Source organism: Dermacentor silvarum, chromosome 7 (genome assembly GCF_013339745.2).
Source record: "Dermacentor silvarum isolate Dsil-2018 chromosome 7, BIME_Dsil_1.4, whole genome shotgun sequence".
Taxonomy (NCBI): domain Eukaryota; kingdom Metazoa; phylum Arthropoda; class Arachnida; order Ixodida; family Ixodidae; genus Dermacentor; species Dermacentor silvarum.
In genome coordinates this window covers 8,219,003-8,242,216 of record NC_051160.1, presented here as the reverse complement: position 1 = coordinate 8,242,216, position 23,214 = coordinate 8,219,003, and the positions used below count along the sequence as shown (strand labels likewise).

General features: G+C 48.6%; 1 protein-coding gene across 1 annotated transcript; it reads right to left on the bottom strand.

The window, feature by feature from the left end:
- Positions 1–5,188: 5,188 nt before the first annotated feature.
- LOC119458431 (uncharacterized) lies at positions 5,189–21,509 on the bottom strand. Its single transcript, XM_037720267.2, has 3 exons — positions 21,329–21,509; positions 14,378–14,668; positions 5,189–8,864 (listed from the first exon to the last, which is right to left on the bottom strand). Exons 1-3 carry the CDS (start codon positions 21,487–21,489, stop codon positions 8,702–8,704), a joined length of 615 nt encoding a protein of 204 aa, XP_037576195.1. The 5' UTR covers positions 21,490–21,509; the 3' UTR covers positions 5,189–8,701.
- Positions 21,510–23,214: the final 1,705 nt, after the last annotated feature.

Genomic DNA, 23,214 nt, shown 5'->3' with positions numbered 1-23,214 from the left:
CAAAACTGTGTGTTGACAGGATTAAGCTGGTGTAAAAATAACTGCGATGTGAAAATAAGGTTTAGTTAGTGCTGTAGAGAAAAATGTAACGTAACTTGTCTGTGTCAATCTTGCGTAGTACACACAAGAAATCAAACGATGCACAAAATACATTTACTTATAATGTCTAGTACAATCAATCATGAAAGAGATATATGTACATGAAAAATTATATGTACTGTGTGGCGCCTGAAGGTTATGTTGAAAGACGAGATAAAAAATTAATTCGCAAGGTAGGCTCGACACACAATTCGGGATAGAGAGAGTTTTTTTTTTATTTATTCATTACATGGGGGGGGGGGGGGTCAAGTGAGTACATCAACCTTATTACACACAATATAAATCGAAAACAAGAATGCAAACAAGAAAACGCAACCACGGGTAATATTAATCAAGATATCCGGCCAGATATCCAGCCAGAATACATACATCAGCTACCATCGAATACGTCGCATCAGCCAAACACATCGATGGCGAGTACAGAACATTTCATAAATAACCATTAGAACACTGATAACTACATTGAAAAAATAAACAACACTGCATACATATCAAGTACAAAAACCGTAAATGAAACTAAGACAGTCAAATACAGATTAGCAATGTTTTTCACTTCTAAAATATAGTCCATGATGATGTAGGGCTGTTGACTTTAACAGACGGCGCCCATCCTGTCGATTTCCCTCGTACTGGTCCTCTTCAAAGTGTTTCTAAGTACAGGTAAAACAACAAAAGTGATTATTGATATGAAAAGTTGCCTTGTAAATACAGAGAACCCATTACAGTGCATAAAAATAAATTTTAGCAGAAGCAATGCTGTATTACCTCGCTTCACACGTTTCGAAGAAATGCACAGGCTACAACAGACACCATGCCAGAAAGCGCCGAAACATTTTGGTCCCATGATGCCCCTTAACTCTACTACACCTGGGCATACCGTGCACAGGCATTTAAAGACCGTCACAGTACCCACTACGATCGGGAATGAGCACGAATGACCATCGGCTTACGATCACCACGCTACAAATATGTACAAGTCTAAAAAATCAGCTATGTAACGTAACACCCTGAGGTCCGCAAGATATCTCCTGAGAAATCAAAGAAAATCACAATGTTTCGCTTACCACGTACAAAACAGCCGCTCTCCCCAGACGAAGCACTGCGTTCTTTAGTCCCAAATAACAAGTACCGAAAAAAAAAAAAGAAACAAGAGACACACACGATGTGTGCTTCCCGTGAAAAAGGAAAATAGGTGGCTTACGTGACGATTCGTAGCTAATGTAAGACTATTTCGCGGCTAAGCATCTTCGTCAGTCCTTAAAATAAGGGTACAGACTGCGCCCATCAAAACGAAAAAAGCCTATGCGACGCGCGCTCGCAAACCATACGCTACTCAGACAGCATCGGTGCAGTGCTTACTTAGTTCGTGAGCGAACGTAGGTACGTGAGCGAGGATCAGAGAATACTTTCTTATTTAAATGAAAAACACGGCGCGGTAGTCTAAACATTCTTGACACTTACCTCGCAAATGCAGGAGTTATCCGCTGCCTTCCAGTGATCGCGCTTTACTTGGGCTTCCCATCTCTTCCGTCGCTCTGGGTCCCGGGGGAAGCGAAAACAACGCAGTCCTTTACGCGTCGATCCGGCGCACTTGGGAACACAACAGCCCGTCATGTCGACACGATGCACTTGATAGCTTGTCAGTCATGCGGCTGAACACTGTCTAGCAAGTAGAAGCGTCCGCGAAGCATCCGCGCGCACTGTGCCTCGAACGCAGCACCGGCACCAAGCAATCGCAACGGCTCGCTGTGACACAATATGGCGTCGCAGCGAGAAAGCGGCGGCGCGGGGGCGGTCAAAGGTTGGCACCACCCTGAACGGCGGCGCTGGCATCGAGGCACCCTAAAGCCGACGTACGGTGAACGCCACCTAGTGTTGGTAGTGCTTCTTGATGCCAGCGTCCCTTCGAATGCTGGCATCGAGGCGTCGTAGTGCTGAGACCACCGAAGCGTTCACTGTCGGTGCGCGTTAGTGTCATAATGCAGTACTTCTCTTTTCTGCTCGTAGGCGGCGGCACCGCCCCGAGCAAGAGCGCGGGTACACGGAGGAGTGTTAGATATATAAGGCGCGTCTGTGTAGCTCTCTGCAAATGCGTTTGTGGCGCAATGGGTTAAACGCTCGGCGATCTATCGTCGCGGACCGAGAGGTCGTGGGTTCGATTTCCAAATTTTGCATGTTTGTGGAACTTTTTCTTCTGGTTTCTTTCTTTGTATTATGTTCTATGACGTATTTCCGTGACGGAAATACGTCAGTGAAGTCTTGGTGGACCCCGGCATAAAACACTTTCGTGTTAAAATGAATGTATCCTTAGAAACAAACAAACCATGTACTCATACGGCTGCTAACACGTTGTTTTAGATCAATTCGCTTTTACTTGTTCTTTATTTTGCAGCCCGTCGCGGCAGCCTCACGTGCAAGCTCGCGCAAGCAAGTAGGGAACGCGCGGAGTGATAAATTTTGGTCCTTGCGTAGCTTCCACAGCGTTGCACCTGATGTATGAGAGGCCACAAGTTGGCCGAAGTCATTCCTATAGGTGGGCGGGAGCCGAATCTTGCTGAAAGGCATAAGGTCTTCCTTTCGAAACAGTCTCTATCCAGGGCTTTACAACGGCGCAAGCACATCCACGTACGCGGCAGCATTAGCGCGGAGTCCTTCTGCGAAAATGATGGCGGCATGACGTCACCCTCGTTGCTGACGACGGCTAACACCATCACAGACGACGGAAATTTTGCGTGCATCACTGTAGGCACCTCATCAGCGGTTGCGCAAAGCCACCTGTCGTTACGGCAGTTAACTTCTTGGTCGAAGTTCTTTTCATCTGAAAAAAAAAAAAAAAAACTAGAGCATTCCAGGCTCCTCAGGTCTTTTCAGTTTGTTTAGCAAGCGCTTGGACTGGAGCATACGATTCTCTCAAGTTTTATAGGACATGAATTGCCCTCTCCTCATGACATAGGAATGGTACCTCAAGTCCTTGTGCACAGCGAGCCTGACAGTCGACTCCGCGACTTCGAGCTCCTTTGCAATGGCCCGCATTGACTTCCCTGGGTCGTCACTCACAATGACTTGCAGCCGCCGGAAAAAATCAGGGGTTCTGACGACGTCTGACCGCTGACTGTGATTTTTCCTTTTCGCCACACATTGAGGAAGGAAACAAAACAGGAGAGGCCCCGACGTCACATTTTTGAAGCCGGAAGTGCAGCCATGTTGGTGTGCCACCTCTCTTTGCGCCTCCAATCAGGAGTTCTGCAGCTCGCCGGAGCAGATGGGCGCGAACTTTGAGCTTGCATTGTTACGAGCCGCCCGAAGTGTGTGCTCCTGAAGCGCGTTAAAACAAAGCCTACAAAACTTCTGTAGCAGTTTTAGTGAAGCAGACGCGCTCCTGTGTTTTTCCGTGGCACGTTGAAGAAGACAACGAAGGCCCGCGCCGTGATTGCTTGAGTGTATCTGTTGCTGGCCGACACTCACACGCACAGACCCAAAACACAACTTTCAAGCTTACACACCACACTCCAAAGTCAGCTTTTCTCGTGAACAAAAGGTGCTGCGGGAAAGACACCGGCGGAAAAATCTTATCTTACTTTTCAGAGACCGAGAGCAGCAGCGAAAGCTTCAGGAGCGCGGTTGTCATGGCAACGTTGACACTTGGGGTAACCGTCCAGTGCTCCTTTGCGAAAAACATCTCGTGACTTCCACCACACCTTCTCCAACACATTGGTGCTGGCCAGGGCCTCTCCTGGGGTTTCCTTCCTCCATGTCGCCACAGATGCCACGTCACCACCAGAACACATCAGTTCTGTTCGCACCTTGTAAACGAGAGACTTCGCTACGTTCACCTCGCGCACCGGGTATATATACGTACACACAGGGTGACGGTGACAAGAACTTTATTTGGTCCTGAGAAACTGTGGCCAGGGGGAGCCGAAGGTCAAGTCGGTGGCTCCGCCTACGATGGCACCAGGAGGCGAAGTCCCGTTGCGATGTCGTGGGCCCTCTGGACTGCCTTGAGCTGGATGTGGTGGCTGTCGCTTCTGAGGAATTCCTCCCACTGTTCCTTTGTGGCAAGTATAGTTTTCTATGGCTGGGCACAGCCAGAGCATGTGATCAAAAGAGCATGAATCGGCTCCGCATTTGGGGCGGGAAGTCTGGGTCTATCCTGCTAAGGGACCGAGGAGTGGGGTACGTGCGGGTTTATAGCATTCTGAGCGTGCTAGCTTGTGGTGGTTTGTTTAGTTTTGAGTGAGGAGAGAACCACCTCCTTTCCAAGCGGTAGCGTGAGAATTTCGTGAAAGGTGCACTCTTTCTGGATGCAAGCCTCGTTACGACGATGGCCGTTGACGGCTGCGCGGGTGGGCCGGGAACAATGAAATGTGCTTCCGTGTCGATTTGACCGAAATTAGTGAGCGTGTTGATCGCAATCCTATTCGCCCGTTTCGATACGCGCGCCGCCGAAAAGGACCTAACGGCTGCACGCGAGTCCGAGAAGACGAATAGGGGAGAATGTGCGCTGTGTACGGCCACGGCAATAGCCGCCTCGTGAGCAGAGTCGGTGCGCACAGAGGCCGCATTAACCAGATTGCCTACCGATAGGGCGCGCTGTCGCATCTTGCGAATAGAGCGTCTACGAATAGAGCGTGTTGTCCCTGATCTGTTTGTGGATTGCCTGAGCTCTCGCGCGTCTCCTACCCTCGTTGTGTACTGGGTGAATAGAGAGTTTTAGGTTAGGGGGCCCCTACGCTTGCGTCCCCCTAATCTAAAACTCTATTGTTGCGCGGAATCGGCTCTACCTTGGTTAGAGAACTAACGTTTTATTGCGATTGCAATTATATGGACACTCCAACCGGATTCCCCACTCGAAAAACAGCTGGTACACCACTGATGCTTAACATAATTAATAAGCGAATGTTTACTGCAATTTATTTGGCTGATAAAACCACGAACCTTATGTAGTTGTCTAATATTCTGCTATCGCTATCAATGCGACGTTTTTAAGAAAGCTTATCTTCCTTTCGTGGTGGCACATACTCAAGTTTGGCGTCTGAGAGCAACAAGAGGCGGCATATCAGGGGCAGGTCGGGCTGTGCATGCGTGCACAAGCTTTCGCTTGGGATTCTTATGTCATTTATGCACAGTGCTTGGGAGTAACTGCCGGCTGGCGTCTATGGGCTGTCACCAACTCGCGCGTATCTATGACGTCATATGCGGGACTTAAAAGGAGGGCTCTCACAGCAGAGAGCGAGCGATGCGAGCGGAATAACCTTTGGCTGGCGCCACAGCATTGTCCACAGAATGTTTTCTTGTACCGCGTCCGAACGCAATGTCCCCTGATACTGCCCAGTGCACGCAGCAACCGACCTAAGTTCATAATTACGTCAGTGATTTGAGCAGCTTCCAAATGATTCATAGATTTGCCGGACAGGAAATGAACACAGGACACGTGGCTCACTTGCGCGCACGCGTGCTTTATTTTTCCCCGAAAGTCGCCCATCCATGCGTTTAATAAATTACGGTGAGATGATGGAGAAGAGCACGCGGTTGGTCACTACGCCCAAGCGTCCGCTTTCGATGTCTGTCGGAGAGATCGATTGGCACAATGTCGCGACGACACACAGATGTGGCACAGAAGAGGCCCCGCGGAATCGTGGAGATGAACAAAAGTTGCCAGAGTCACGTATAACGACAATATCGTAGTGCTGAGTCAGCCTATACACCTCGATAGGCTCTGCGTCGCATCGGGTGACTGTGCGAGAGCGCGTCACCGCGGTCACGTGCCGATCACGTGACTACGCGTCATCGGCGACGCGCCCCGCTGGGCATTTGTATCCTTGCGAAGGAGTCATGGCCAGCACCTCCTAGGGACCGCGATACTGGGAGTCGTGACGTCACGCTAGTGGAAGTGTAAAAATGACTCCTATCCCTGGCCGCTTGGAAAATGTTTGAAAAGCGCTATCGCGCTAAGGCCACACTAAATAAAGGCAAACATTAAATGGATCCGAGATGTACGTGTAACGATCAGGATCATTTACGTGGTCACCCTGAGCTACGGCGGCGATGTCGGAGGTAATGTTCTGCCGGGTGCCTGATATGGGCGCTGCACTCCTTTGAAACATAGTCCTTTGCATATTGAGTTTGACGAAGAAAAATTGGGACAAACTAAATTTTTCTTAGTGTTCAAAAGCAGCATGGGTATCTTTTGGGGGTCGATCATAGCCTAGGTTTAGTGCGCTAAGTTTGCTTGATCAAAGCGACGCTTTGGACGCGGCAATATTCCATCACTTCCGTTTGGCATTTTAATGTTTGTCTTTTTATGCGGCACGCTTAGAATAAGCATGCCAAAATATATTCGAGACGCTCGCTTATTAAAGGGACTGACAACCGATTTTTAAGGACCCAGTTTTTTTTTTATGGCGCAACGAAAAGCTCACACTCGGTAGTGTTTACACACCTGCAGCGGTTACTTCCAAAAGCAAGTCGATATTTTGCAAGCGGAATTTTTCGATCTGAGCAGCCTCTAAAGAAAATAAATGAGTCCCTCCTCCAGCAACGCTGAGAAGTGATAGCGATGCCGATACGCAAATTGTGAAAGCCGCCCATTGTCCTGCTTCCTTAGAGTTGTATCGCGTTTTTTTCCCAAGTACACGCCTACGTCATGGTTGGCTGGCCCCCGGCTATGCCCCGATAGGCGAGCCAAGCCAAGTAATCGAAGGCGAAGGCAGCGCCACTTTTCTGCTCACTACAAACGAAGGCTTATTTGCACATTGGAAGTTAGAAAAAAAACTTATAATAGCAAGAATGTTGCTGCATTTCAATATTAATAAAAGGACCAGGAACCGCGTACACTAGTACAGAGTCACTTGGTAGACCTCATAAGTACGTTCATGTTTTTGCCGCGTGGGGCGCCAAAGGGCATTTTTCGCGACTTTTAGTGACGAATTAAAAATATCAATACACGTTTAATGAGAAGAACAGGGCCCGTTCTTGCCAATTCGATAAACGATCTTTCCATCAGCGGGGTATCTCAATTCATGTTCTGAGCGGTTGTCTGTCCCTTTAAGCGTGACATTCCTATTGTGTACAGTGATCCAGAGCGGAAGCCCGTGCCATTTTGCGAAGTTTTGAAAGTCGGATGTCCTGCAAAGCTTTGCAGCTGCCAATACCTAGACAATAGTTATCGAGCTGAAAGCTAATACGGCCGGAGACAACATTTTACGGACCGTGGGCGTGAGCGCTGAGTTGCGATGACGTTTTATCTACTCAACCTCGTTATACTACGAACAACGGTCTGAAATTGGCAACACATGTGCAAGCAATATGAGCATAGTCACACGTCTGTAACTGCCTAAACTAACTAAATAAATACATAATTAATTTTAAAAATGTTTGCACTCGATCGCGCAAAGCTTAGGCACAGCGAAGCTTACTGGGTGCTACTGCTATGTATGAACTTGGTTGCTGCTAGGTCTAAACTTGGTTTAACTTAACTACGCGTGTAGAAAGGTATTCTTGAGCGATCGTTCTCTGAGGTACCTTCCCTTTCGCGACATTTTGCGTGACTAGCGCTGGACGCGTCGGCGCCTATGAGCGACAGCGTTCCTGGCATGCCACAAACGCAGGCAGGCTAACCAAGGTTGGCACAGTGCCAAGAACGCTGTTGCTTGCCAACGCCGAAAGCGTTGGAAGCTAGCCGCTCGATATCAATCGGCCAGCTTCGCTGCGTCTTGAGCTTTGCGCGGCCTAGTGCAAGCTTCTCTCTCTCTCCTGGCTCAGCGCGCCGCGGGGAGAAGAAAAACAGGGGTCGGGAAGGCAAGCAGCTGGCGAGGAGGAACCATGATGGCTACCACGGCTACGCACCACAAATTACGGCTGGCTTAAACAGCTTCGCTGTTAAATGTTCCTGGAAGCGAGTCCTCTGGATGCTAAGCCTATTTCGTAACTACCGCTTCTTTTCGAGCACCTGCAATCGCATGCACTTGGTGTTTTTCATCTAGAGCGTCCGCCGATAGTCCAGAGCGAGTGCTCGGATGTCAGCAATCCGAATCTGTCATCGGAGAGAAAGAATGCTCCGCGGTGGATCATACCGGAAGTCTGTACGCACACAAACCGACTTCCGTGCTGTGCGTTTCCATGGCAACCAAACTCACCGTCCCACAGCGAGCGGAAGTGACGTATGCGCACTTCTCGTCCTACTTCCGCCCGAACCCGCACCTCGGCAGCGGAGCAAGTGAGAGCCAACCGGCGCGGGCGAGGTGAGCCGAAACCACCCGTGGAAAGCTCGAACCCGCTCCAGATGGACCAGTGAAATCCGGATTTGCCGCCGCCGCAAACCAAGAAATCCTGCTTCAGACGGACGACCACGAGAAAGGCGTGTTGCCGACGCACCGTGCCGCCCTCAAGGGGTTGCCGGACACCCGTAAGTAAAAAGAAAAGCCTGCAAGCACTGAGATTGGAAGGTGCGCGTAACGATGGACAGGGACGCTGCACGTGGGCGGGCACAGACTAAACGTAAGCTACGAGGCGTGTTTTCGGAAGCGCGCGCTTGCGTTGGGATGGCCCATTAGCGTGACGTTCCCGGAATCGGTCGTCTAGGAAACGTCGCAGGGAAGGGCTACCGGAGGAAGTAGCCCACGATGGTCTGGACGATCTCGAGCGGAGAGACGATGCAGCCGTCGTACTGGCGCGAACAGTCGGCGTCCTCCTGGCGTCCGTAGCGAGCAGCCAGCTGGTACTTGGACACCACGCTGGTCGGCTCGTCCGGTGCAGAGTACGGCCTGCAAACACAATAAGCGTCTTTTTTTGCACGGACCGAGTGAACTTTTCTTACGCTGGAGCTGCGCACATTTTCATCTTGGCAGAAACAATATTATATATACATACTAGGGTGATCGAAGTCGACAGGTTTTTTTTTTTAATTAGGTACTGCGCCCAGGGGACACAGAATGAGATGGTAATTATTGATGTCGGTGGCTTACATAACTACAATTGAATAATTAACTTTTTAGTGGCTGCAGTAAGCAGGCATTGAAAAGTTAGACGCAATCGTGTTTCTACAGTTTCATTTGGCATAATTCTTCTAGCGCATCCGTGCTGCAAGATGTCGAGCTGCGAAGTTTAATTGCCGTTCGCATGATTACGCATGCACGACAGTGAGTACCGGCGCAAAGCTCCTCCCCTGCTGTGTACGTTGTTTAGTTTGACAACGGGGTGGAGTCGTTTCGGCGATTTTGCACAACGGGCTCTGTCCACCGTCAGCGACATGAGAGAGACAATCGTCAATGAAGACTTGGAAATTGACGTTCTCGCGTGTGTAACGTCAATGCCAGAAATCAGCATCCAAGGGATTGCCAACGAGTCAGGACGCAGTTTTGCAACAGTCGCAAGAGTGCTAAAAAAAAGCATTGGCTATATACGTGCCTTCACCAGGACCTAAGCGAGGCAGTCTTCTAAAGGCTTCTACAATTAGGGCCTCATCAAGATTGATGAAGACAATGACTTCCTACAACGAGTAATGTGGACAGATGAAGCTCGGTTTTACCGGAATGGCACCGTGAATGTTCACATTATTGGTCACAAGAGAACCCACACTGGCTGCGACAACACAAGCACCAAATTCGCTGGAGTGTGTGGTGTGGCATACTCGGGGACAGGGTCATTGGACCCCTATTTTAGCGCAACCTCGACAGTAGACGCAAAAAATACTTAGCCCCTGAACGACCTGCTCAACGTCCAGCATGACCACCTCTGCAAAGAGCAGGTTGGACAATGGATCGGACAGGGCGCGCAGGAGCGATGTTTTGGCCCTTTCTCCGCTCGACTTTCTTCTTTGGGGCTACGTGAAATATCGAGTGTTTGCAACAGAGCCAACTGACACTAATGACATGAAAAATGTGCCTGCGCAAGCCAGAAGTACTGCGCAGAGTCAGTGCGAGAGCGGTTTATTGCTGTGGAAGGAAATCACTTTCAACATTTCTTAAAGCACCGATATCTTAATGGGTTTCCATAAAGACGTGAAATTTGTGCATGAGCACAACGACTTTTAAATAGTGCTACATCAATATTAGCTGGTCGCTTGGACGATGCGCGCGGTCGCCCGACGAACAAGTGATTTTCGCTCGGGCTGTCAGCTCAACTGATTAGCGCAGCAACCGCTACTGTAAATACACCCTATAAATAGTTTAATGTGTATCTGCCTCGTCATTCTTGTAGCAATGACATAGCGAAAAATTCGCTTGCATGGGTAATACCTTTGTTGATTTTAATAAGGATTACAATATTGAGAATTGAACACTCAATTTATTTTGCTTAGCCCAGGTCAGCACAATGCCCGCTCGTCTAGACATCATCACGCATAGCCCCCTGGCTACCTTATCTCGGCATTACAGGCCGCTCGGTTCCGTGTTTCGATAGCGGTTCCGAGTACTGCAGCTTGCGCAAGCCAAGACTGAAATCAATTGTGCCTCCACCTCGTTGTCAAACACCGTAGTGCACAGCAGGCACAAAGGTCCTCACTGTCTTGCATGCGTAATCATGCGAACGGCAATTAAACTTCGCAGCACGGATGTGCGGGAACAATTCTGCCAAACGAAACTGTGTAGAAACACGCCTAACTTTTCAATACAAACATGCCTGCTTACTGCAGCCACTAATTATTCAATTTTACTCGATTAAGCTACCGACATCACCACCTCATTCTGTGTCCCCCTCGGCGTACTAGAAGGGTGTTACGTGACATGAACTGCCGTGAGAATACCTAGTGGTCAGCGCAAGCACAAGTGAAGAGGCAGAAGGACACAGGGCGGAACGTGGCGGTGGTGTGGCAAATTTAATGAAGGCGGAGCTCAATTAAAATGCAGTATAAATTGATTTGATGCGTTTGTTACCTTCCACCATCGGGAAATTATTTGCAGTTCTTGTCATATTTAGATTCACTGTCAGAATTCGTTAACATGAACAGATATCAAATCGAGGTGATTTCAAGATAAACATAATTGCCGAGAGTAACATGAAATTAGAATTATAATCCCTATTAAATATTCATCTGTCAGAACGTTATCATGTTGCCTACGCGAGTTACTGCGACGTGCGAGAATGCGCTGGATTTGTTAAAACTAATTTCGACATGTTTTGTGTAAAATCCAGTGTTCTGGTCTAAGCAATTATTGATCATACACACCTGTGTTCATATTCACTGCCAAGGACAACAACCGCATCGAGCGTTTTCTTGTCTGCATTTCCAGATTGCCTCGCAGATGTTTCTTGGGGTGACGTACATGACAAGTTCTTGCAAACATCTATGCAAATATACTATGCATGTTCCCCGCTTAAGAAGTTGAAGCCCACAAAGAAATGTCGCAAGCCGTGGGTAAGTAACCACTTGCTTAAGCTTATAAATAAAAGGGACAAGTTCATTAATGCAACGTAAATCTCCGGAGGCACTAAGAACATTTAAGGAATACAGGAATGACGTAACGAAACAAAGGTTGCTTAAGAAGTCTCACTTTAATCCCTTCAACTCATCGGCCCTATAGTAATATTTGGAGGACGCTCGCCTCGATACCTGGTGCCACGCTAGAAAATACGTCATCACTTTTGACGGCGCTGAATCTTGCTAACGTTTCATCTTGAAACTGCAGCGCGCACACAAGAAACGAGGACAATAAGAGACTTGTCCTTATTGTTTCTTGTGTGCGCGCGCTGCAGTTTCAAGATGAATAGCTCGCCAAACTTTCAGTACTTGGCTAACGCCTTTAATGATTTCTTTTTGCCTCTTGGCATCAGGTAATGTCGGCCTATCGTATATAAACCCACCAAATAGTCAGTTGACATGGTATACAGGAAGTTGTTCTTGCATTCTTGTCGTTAACTAACCGCACTACCAATTGATTGATGCATCCGGTATTCAAGTAGCTCCGTTGAAATTCGTTATTTACACAATTACACCTTGTCTGGAATACATTTTTAATCTGTGTTTATCTTCAGGTGTTTTTCCACGTAGCATGCAGACTAATAAGGTCACAGTAATATACAAAAAAGTCAATAAGAATGATCCTTCGAATTACCGCCCTGTATCAGTGCTACCTGTTTTTTTTTTTTTTTTTTTTTTTTCAAGAAGCTCGGAGAAAGCGATTCTTACACGGCTATGTTAATTTACTGATCGGTTGAATATCATAAGTTCTTCCTAATTTGGTTTTCGTAAAGATAAGTCGACTGAAATATCCCAGCTCACTGAAAAATAATTTATATTACGAGAATTTGAGGGAAGAAATTGCAATTTTTCTTGATCTTTCTAAGGCATTTTAACTCGGTCGTTACGGTATTCGAGGCACCTTCGTCTGACCTGCAACACGGGCCTCGATTCGTAGCTACATCATTCTGAGGTGTAAAAGCAGGCGTCCCGTGGGGGAGCATATACTGGGTCCGTATCGTTTCATATTATACATTTAGTGAAGTAGTCAGCATCGATGTAAGCGCGAAGTATACATGTACGCAGGTGACCTGTTTTGCCATGGTGAGGAATCAACCGAAGCTTTACCGTTCGAACTAAACGATCTTGCCCTTCCACAACAATGCATGGTGTCCAACAGGGAGCGCTAGGGAGGTTAATTATTAACGGCAGTCGACTGGCATTCACCTCCGGGAAGAGCCGGTGAGCTCGCTCAAACTTTATTCGAGCTCACTCAGAACAATTACGCGTACCGATACTGCTCAGCAACACGCCGTCGAACAAAAAAAAAAAAAAAAAAAAAAAAAAAAAAAAACGAATGCAGAACATTTGTTTACTGAGCGCGATCTTGCTTATGCCGATGGTTCCCGCAGCGGTATAGAGCACGTCTCTCTAGCAGGGCCACTCCTGCAGTGGCAGCCTCCCTTCAGTGGAGGGGGGCGGCGACCAGTATAGCGCGAGCGCACACTTGAAAGCGAAGCTTTCTGTGTCTCACTGATTCGTCCGTGAGCGCGAAAACGCACTGCAGGAAAGCCAACTTACACAATGGAACTATCCGCGCATCTTCGCGCATAATAGAACAACGGAGCTCGACATACCTATCGTACAACAGTGCAGTTTACATCCGCAGTTGTACCGATAAGAACAATGGGAACTGCAACGCCACGCTACCCAGACGAACTGTATAGTATATGTGCATTGCATTACGCGCGTCACGCAATGCATTCCCGGCCGTCACCATGGGCAGGCCACGGGTGCGGCACACGGCAGAAGAGGCTGCCGTACGCGAACCTTATCGTGCCCGTAATCCCGTATGGCAACGGCATGCAGTCCGTGAAAGTGCGAGTGTGTGCGTGTAATCAACGGCTACATGATCTAAAATAAAGGCTATACAACTTAAAAAAAAGTGTCTTCATTCAACTTCAACGTTCAAAAAATACAATCCTAAACAAGCGATCAAATCACGTATGCATCGCGTCGGGTCGCTCAGCATTTCTTGGGTTCGTTGCGTGGTCGTTGGCTTTGGACTTTGAGACAGGAAGAGGGCGGTGTGGATAAGAGAGCAAACGGGGATAGCCGATATTCTAGTTGACATTAAGAGGAAAAAATGAAGCTGGGCAAGCCATGTAATGCGTAGGATGGATAACCGGTGGACCATTAGAGTTACAGAATGGATACCAAGAGAAAACTAAGTGGAGTGATGAAGTTAGGAAATTTGCAGGCTCAAGTTGGAATCAGCTAGAGCAAGACAGGGGTAATTGGAGATCGCAGGGAGAGGCCTTCGGCCTGCAGTAGACATAAAAAATTGCCGTGGTTTAGCTTTGGTTAACCCTGGTTAATAGCGAAAGCTTCACTGCCCTGGCTAGGCCCATTATCGAGCTGTGGCCGAGGTGCGGTTTCGCAATTATATACAGACATGTTTGCAATGAATAGTGTTTATTCATCTTTTTTTATGCCCATGAAGACACTGCGGTGATCAGTAAAGTAGTGAGACTTGGTTGCAAATCGCAGCCGGTCCCAACTCTACTCGGGCAACGGCGGCAATGTCTCCTTTCAGGGCTCCGTAAAGGCCTAAATGTAGCCCGACGAAGCGTGAACGCACGCACACGTTATGTCACGTTGGCGAGGACAACAGCGGCTATAGTTCTACCGATGGTTTGATGTACTGGCGCCGCCAACGTAACCCGACGCGCCCGGCGTCTGATGACGCTCGCCCGCGTGCCGATGGACTATAAGCGCTTGTGGTTTGACCTCTAGCTCTCAAGGTGAAAAGTCGCCGACGGCTGCCCGAGGTAGCGTAACGAAGCTTTCGCATCAATATCGCACGAACTGCACACTCACGGGTAGAGCAGCTGCAGCGCCAGTCCGATGAGTCCGTACTTGTTGGGCTGGTTGTGGGCCTCGCACACGCTGCGCTTCATGCACTCCTGTGGGTCCAGGCTCGGGATGCTGGGGAACTTCTCGAGCCCTTTGTCGACGCGCGTCATGACGAACTCGCTGAGGCCCGCCAGTCCGCCGCCCGCGCTGGCGCGATCGCCTCCGTGCACCAGCCACGGTGTCGGTGGCAGCAACAGCAGCGCCCCCACTGCGCCGGCGGCGGCCGCGGCGATCATGCCCAGCTCCACCGGAGACCTGCCAGCACCAGTCACACTTAAAACAACAGGTGACACTGTAACGAGACAACGCTAAATCATTTTACGAAGCACTCTTTCACTACTACATTTTATTTTTTTGTCGATATCGCGATATTATCCGAGGAGAAAATGAAAGGACAAAGATCAATTTTCTTTTTCTAATTTTGTGCCGGAGCCCCAGAGCCAGTGTGACTTGACGGATCTCAAAGTATGTATTTCGTATTTGGGCCTTGTTGGCTCAGCAGATTATTCGCGAAAGTTGCAAAGCTGAATTTTTATGTCGTTGTGAAAAGTTAACTCTTACCGACCAGCAGATGGCGTCAAAATCCATGACGCGCTGGCACGGGAAGGCTACTTCCTTTCTGGCCAATCCTCTTATCGCGGTTAGAGGCTTTTATTGCGCTAAGTTACTTGTTCAGTTAGAGTGTGCAACGATAATTTACTAATACGAGGGGCGTAAGTTCGTATTATCAGTGCCACAGATAGAAGAGGCGTGCACAATATGCATCAAAATGCGTGTGCGTCTAATTTTAGCGTAATATAAAACTAATGTTCTATATAATACCGCGCAACACCGCTAGGAGGCCAAAACATAAATGGCATCACCCATTGGGAAAGTCGAAGCACGTGCGGTGATCCGCTTTCTGTATTTGAAGGGACAAAATGCCAAGATGGTTCACGCCGAGCTGGTGGCGGTGTACGGGGGTGCGACTGTTTTCACAACAAATCCGTGCAGGGGCGGGGCCTAACTTCGATGACGTATCACTATTTTCTCTGGCGGCGCGGTCGGTTGTGCCCCGGTGCCGCGGCGGAAGCCGCGGTGCCAGGCGCCGACGCGAAGCGGCGGTTGTTGGGGTGTTACGGAGCACAGCGTAGCAACACCCCAAATAAAGAAATACTGCTCCAGTCAGGTAGAGTGCTCCCTCTTTGATAGTGAGATATTTGGATTATCAAAACAGTGATGCGTTTAATTAGGAATACCATCGATCCCTTAACAGCAGCCACAGTTGTGCCTAGTCACCACCAGCCCAGCGTGTTCTCCGGCGGCGTTGGAAAGCCGCCAAACAGAGAGGGGAAAAAAAGAAAATGGTGATGCGTCATCGAGGCGAGGCCGCGCCCCTGCACGGATTTGTTGTGAAAACAGTCGCACCCGGTGTACGGTGACAATGCCCCAGCCTATGTGTGGTAATACCTCGTCGCCAAGATGTGGCATCGAGCCTCCACGATGTGGTGTTGGGGCCTCGAACGGCGAGACGGCCGGACGCGTACGACCTACGCGATGAGGCCTAACGGCCAGGGCGCTAAGCGCCGCAGAGAAAACGAGACGATTTCTTATGTTGGTGACCAAACGACGACTCCGTCTATTCGGAGAGGGGAAAGGGATCAGCGTTCGCGCTGATAACCACATTAGGCGCGGCGGGGCGCCTGTAGTCAGAATAAATTATAAACCGAAACAAGCAGCATACAAAACTATATGACATAGTTGTCAAATGGCGCAGACGATTTCAGTGCGGCAAACAAGCCTGGACGACGCAGAATGAAGTGGCAGCCCCTCGCTCGATGGTGAACCACAAATTGTTGCGCAAGTGGAGGCTCTCGTACTCGCTGACCGGCAGAATTAGTAGGACAGGTTAGCGTGAGTGCACAACAACCTGCATGTGACGAAAGTTGCCGGTTCCGCGTTTGCTGACGGCAGTGCAAAAAGACTTGCGGAAGGAAGCAGCCGAAAAAATGTTGAAGCTTTGCGAGAGCGACCCTGACGACTTTTTTTGAACGCCTGATAACCATGGATGAGTGTTGGGTGCACAATTATGACCCTGAAACTAAACTTCAAAGCAAACAATGGAAGCACGGAAACTCACCCGCGCCAAAAAAGCCAAGGTTGTGCCGTCATCAGATAAGGTCATGCTGAGCGTTCTCTGGGACTGCCGTGGTGCTCTTCTCACAGATTATGCCAGAAAAGGCCAAACTATTACAGCAAAGTACTATTGAGAGCTTCTCACCAAATTTCGAAGTGCTATCAAGGAGAAGCGTAGAGGAAAGCTCACGAAAGGCGTCCGTCTGCTCCGTGACAACGCATCGGCACATGTGACGGCGACGCATTCAGCCTCCTTAGGCTACGAAATTTTGCCTCACCCACCATATAAACCTGACCTCGCACCAAGTGACTTCTTCCTCTTCCCTCGCATGAAGAGAACACTGCACGGGAAACATTTTTGGGACGACGAAGAAGTCATCACTCACGTCGAGCTCTTCCTGAACTCTCAAAATGAAGAGTTCTACAGCACCAGACTGCCGCAGCTCATGAATCGTTGGCAGGAGTGCGTGACTTTGGGAGGATATTATGCAGAGAAGGAATAAACTTCCAATAAAATTTCGTTTCTTTGTCTCTCTTTTTTCATGCCAATAATACGAACTTTATGAACGCCCCTCGTGCAACTTAAATAATTTTCCCTTTAACGCGTTCTTCGAAAACATTGCTTTCGTTCAAGGGAGAAACTCCCGGTTGATTCAGACTGTAAAAGAAAAAAAAGTCAAGCTATCCGTCGTCTTCCGAATGTCGTCCCGAAGTCCATTACGTCACTCTGACGTCCCCCACTTGTTGAACATGTTTTCTTCGCTCTCCCGTTTCTTGAGAACGCAGTGCAGTTCTTTCTTGTCGATAAACAACTTGGCCCAGCAGTATGCACCGTCACCTCCTCTCACAGTGTGATGGCTCCTTATCACCTCGGAGTCGATTGATCAATGTTCAAGTACATACTTGCTAAATGCAGAAATACTCTCACTAGACAACGGCTCAACCGACTTGAATGTTGCATTTAAGAAGAAAATGCTGCTTTCTACCGACTGTGGAAAACACAATTTTGATTAAAGACCTGAATTTTTTCAACAACAGCTTCCGACACTCGGTAAGTAAGAAAAGAAAACTGAGGCACGAAGACTAGAAATCCGGAACTCTGCATCCAAAAAATAGATATCGCAGTTTTGTAATTTGAGTCTATTAGAGCTCAAAAATGTGATATTTAATTGATCAATGACTTTGAGAATTATTCAAGGCAAAAGCAGTTACTTGTTTGATCTGTTGCTTCACCGAATGTCTGCGTGTCTCGATTTTACTTGGTACTGTAACAAGAGGTACCGCAACAAGAGAGATGCATCAGTACTGACTTATACCGCTAGTCTGGTGCACAGCGAGCCAAATAGTGCGCTGAGCGAAACGAGAGACAGCTGGCGCGCGAGACTGACACCGGAAGTGAGTTGCGCAGCAAAAAAATGAGAAAGAAGGCGTATATGCGTCACGGATCCTGCAGCTCCGGTATGGGCGAACGCGGGGAGACGGGGGCAAGTGGAGAAGCATGGGTTCACGGCACTGAAATGTTTCTATCTCGGTAATTAATGAACCAATTGGAAAATTTCTTGCGGTAGAACGCTCCCTTCTAGCGTATAACCAAAATTTGCTATGTGGCCTGGTAAGGTGCTTTTAAGGACCCCTATCGGGGTATTACATAAGATGGAGGGTGGGGCCTGTTACAGACGGTAAGGATAGGAACAAAGACATGGTGTTACAGTTTCGTACAAAACTCAGCCTGTGCATTCGTTTGAGAACGGAACGTACAAACTAGGAGGCACACTGAATACAATGCAAAAGCAGAAAATATGAATCGGCCATTGCAGAAGAAGGAAAAACGCAGTATAAAGGTTGAGGTAAGCAGCTGTTTAGGCTCGTTGACAACTCTGTCTGGTTCAAATCTGCGATAGGCAAAAACGATTGATTAAAAGAAGACCATGCAAGCACTGGATGCTGTTCATACGGAGACGGCACCACACAGAAGCGCCGCCATCACAGGTCACGTGAACAGGCGCCGTCGCCGCACTCTTTCCCCCTCTCACGTCAAACAGGACGCACGAAGGCAAGATAACAGTATTTTCGTTGTTGTTGAGCATTTCTTTCATAATATATCGCCGGATTTATTTGGACCCGAGATGTATTTTTGGAAGCTGGCCTCCGTATCGGCCCACGCGTATTCCGGCCCCCGTGATAGGAACGTAAACCGCGGCCTGGTTGGAACACATCCTCGCTGCAAAAGGCGTCAGTGGAAAAGGCACAGCTTTCCATCGCATGACTTGGGGATGGTTTAATCGCACTGACGCTTTCTTCACGGCTGTACCTCAAAGTCACGGTATCGTATTGATTCCAAAGCGCTAATTAAGTAAGCGTGGTGCGGGCTCCAAATAGCTGAGGCGTATTCAAGTTTTCTGCGAATGAAAGTTTCATAAGCTAGTTTTCGTGTTGAGGACAGGGCGAGGGTACGTCTGACCAAGTGATTTAGTAGCCAATTTTGTGATGTGGTCGGGCCAGGTAAACTCGCTGTTAATAGTGATGTGATTTAACGGTGGATAGGGTTGTCGAGTTTAAAGAGTACAGGTAATCCCTGTTAGAGCGTTTACGGGATATCTGCATAACTCTACATTTGGAGATGTTAAGTTTCATTGGAACACCAGGTTTCTATTAAATGCAAGCTTTTTTGAAACATTGCATGGTCGGTTTGGTCTATACAGCGACGATAAAGGCAAAAGTGCGATAGAGGATGAAATGCCGTCAGGAAGGTCGTAGATGACGGAACCACTCCGCTAGCAGTGATTTCCGATAGCTGTGCACTGGAAGCGATCTGCGAGAAAGCAACGAATACGCGAGGGTCGAGTCGTGAAAGTCGCGCTGATGAGTCAGATAAAGTTCAGTAATAAATTCAAAACGCTAGGTATGACATGACAAACCAGGCCGGAAATAGTGTTGAATGTGACAAAAGAAGAAATTATCACCAAAATGACAAGCTATTTGCGAATAGTGATGTCATCTAGCCTAGGGGCGCTAGAAATCTTCGGGTTTTCAATCAAGTGCCTTGAGAAAAATGGTAATGGGAAACATTCGGGCAAATCAATGCCCTTCAGTGTCGCGAGTGAAAACCGAAGACAAACAAATACAAGTTGATTACGTCTGACTGCTGATCAAGTGGCACGTTGGAACCGTCAGGGTAAGTCAAAGAAATGTTATTGGAGATATTGTTCGCTTTAAAGATATTCCGAAATTTTACTGGGTTGACACGTATGATCGTATGACACGGAAGATCTTTTTGGATTGTTTCAAAGTGCTAGTCACGCAGGCACGAAAAGTACTTGTCCCACTTTGAACAAGAGTTCGAGCGTTTCCCATCACGCTTTTTCTGTCCCAACAGCCTGCGTTAAAAAACCAGTGTTTTCCTAAATCACCGCGAATGCGAACAAGAGGCAAGTGTTCCTCAACAGCGATAATAATGCATTCTTAAAATTAAATTATAGGGTTTTACGTGCCAAAACCACGATCTGATTATGAGGCACGCCGTAGTGGGGGACTCCGGAAATTTGGACCGCCTGGGGTCCTTTAACGTGCACCTAAATTAAGCACACGGGTGTTTTCGCATTTCGCCCCCATCGAAATGCGGCCGCCGTGGCCGGGGATTCGATCCCGCGATCTCGTGCTCAGCAGCCCAACACCATAGCCACTGAGCAACCACGACGAGTCAATAATGCATTCTTAAATAGCAACCAGTATTCATCTACTGTACGAGAAGGAACAGTTTAACGGGGAAAAAAATTGAACAATTTTTTTTAGTTGTGTTAATTTTTCTAAAGTCCGCTTCGTTGTAGTCCCTAATGTGTTTTGTTGTGGAATGTCGGATAGGAACTGCGATACAGAGATTAAATAGTAGTCAGTTGTGGTCTCTTAGACCTGCAACGGACGATAGCGATTTCATTAGTTGAGGATTAAAAACGTGGTTGGCATTGTAGCGCCCACCGACGCCGCAAAGTCGGCGCTCTCGGCCGGCGCCTTGTGTGGCCGGCTACAAAAGACGCGTGCTCGATGCGCAAGCACGGCACGCGCAGTTCTGCCCTGGTCTTGTTGTTCTGGCGCTTCGAGGCGACCCCTCGGTTTCCGACGGCATATCCGCGTAAGGTTGAGTGTAAAGAAAATCTTTGGATTGCCGGTGTCTCTAGATTAAATTAATATCGCCGCAGAGCATAACATTCGCAGGCGTGTGAGTAAAGATCCGCTAGTGCCCCATGGAAGAAACATCACAGCGCGATAACAAGCATTAATCACAGTCGTACTTGAAGCGAGTACACACACACAATATCGTGTTGACAGTTGGTGACGCTTACTGTGAACTATCGAGCTCGCGGCATTTGGATGTGATTCCGCAAGAGGTCCTTTAAATAGATTCTAGGGCATCTTTCTTGTGTAGATAACGACGCACGTTGCGATCAAGACGGGCGAGAAGGGGTACGTCCAGAAAAACGCAGATTCAGCATGCAAGCGATTTCACCGAGCAAGTTTCCTTCGCGCCTGTGTAGTAATCGAAAGAACTCGTGAAGCGGTTTAATCTTACGTCTTGCTGGTTAGCCGAGTGTTTTGGAGAAGACTGCACAAATGGCATTTCCATTGCCGCCAGTCGCACGTGTCACTCCGCTCTTTAGGTGGCAAACATCTCTGACGCCGTTCACGTAATGGATACGCCGTGTTCTGCGACGTAATAATACGAGATTTATATTTCTTTCAGATGCAACATTTTTTCGGTCGCGAACAATGCGTATGCCACACGGAGAACAGTTGATCGCTCACCTGTAATGCGAGGAATGCTGCAGTGAGCGGACGGTTGCGTTGCCGGCCGCTACGTCGTTGGGGCCGATCGGCGTGTCTTCATGATGATGGGGCGTCGTCTGCGACAGGACGGCGCACGTGACCAGGCACAGGCCAACCGCTAGGTGGCCACAGCGAGCCATGGCGCCTCTTTACCGGCTGCTGCGAGGGTTTGAATGACAGCGTGATTGTGCGCAAATATCCGAAACTAGGACTACGAATCGAATAGTCTCTCTTTTATTTGAGACAAGTTCATACAAATAGGCTAACGAGGCACAACAAACGGCCCGGAGAGAGCCTTACTAGGTTGTGCCACCCTGACAGCAAATCTTATTTTGATTACACATCATAGGCCGACCCAGATACAATAACATCAATGCAAATACAGTGAGATATGCAGTTCCTTTTTCTCGGCCATTCGATTCGAGAATTCACAATTGCCGAATATGAGGACACAGCCTCGAGGGAGCGATGCAAGTGTTCCGAACTGCTGCCGCTGAGCCGTGCTCCCTCAAGGGCTGCACAAGAGAGCGCCAACCTTTCCTTTTCTCGTATTCGCAAAATGAAAGTTGATACGCTAAAGTTGTTCCTGCCAATCCTGACACTATCGAAGGCGGCCGGTCAGTGGCAAAAAGCCGTGTCAATTCTGCCCCAGTTCGTGAGCGAACAACGAACGGAATAATTTCCAGTAATTCAATGAAAAGTGGCTCGCTTTTTAGGCAGTCCTAGTACGCATTTGTTGTCTCGACTGCATGTTCGGCCAATCTGACCAACTTTGCCGCCCTTGTGTCGCGCTGCGATGCCATACTTTTGTCCTTCGACGAACGCGACTGCATTGGCCACACGCCGGTACTGGAAGGCCTCCTGGACTGCCGAGAGCTTTTGAGGGCCCTCTCCCAGTCCTGCTCTGTGCTCAACTTATACGTGACGCCGGGCACTGCCAGAGCATGTGAGCGAGTCTGCACTTATCCTGGATCTGTGCCTTCAGCAAAGTCACTAAACGTGCTACGAGACGGGAACGAACCTGCCTGCAGCATCCGGATAGCCGACGACTGCGGTCTAGAGAGCTTGGAATGCGGGAGGGGGTTCACAGCTGATGGTCAGACGTGCCAAGTGAAGCTCTCCGCGAACCCGCCTGCGGACCCGCTCGGACCGCCGCGGCACGTCATTTCTCGCGCACGGTTGACGTTGGAAGCTGACGGATGAACCCCTAAGCCCATGTGGGCCGGGAACCAGGTAATTGTGTGAAAGCCTACCACACCCCCCGAACTGAGGATAACGGCAGCCTTCCTGGAGACCACCCCCGAGGCGAAGGCTCGGACGGCAGCCTCAGTGCATATCTCAGGACGCTTCATCGCTACCTGCTCTTGCTATAGCCGTTCTGTCCCTTTTATACTCGAAACACTTTTGCACCCCTTAGGGTGTCGCCAAACAATAATCGTCATCTGTCTTTCTCGCATTTACTCTCTTGAAAGCACTGCTGTGGCTTCTGTCAAGGATGCACCAGGACGCGCACGCCGTTCGTGACCTGCTAGTATATCGTGCGCGCAGAAATTTGGAGAGGCACGCACGGTATAAAAGGTCATTGCTGTTGTTGTGGGAGAAAGATGCGCCCCAAAGGGTGGAAGCTAGCAGTTTTTAGAGCGAACAAACTCCTTAGTTGTCCGGACGTCCAAATTCGAACTGTGTTGCATGCACGTATCAAATAAGCTGTATAACCCGTCTCTTTTTTCTTTCTGTCAGACTCCACGCCATCACTTAGTTTAGAAATGAGAAAACGCTCGATGTTTGATTCGCTATTCGGTGCTCGTTTTCCTCGAATATTCGTATTCGATTCAATTCGGGACCTTGCTATTCCGACACCCCTA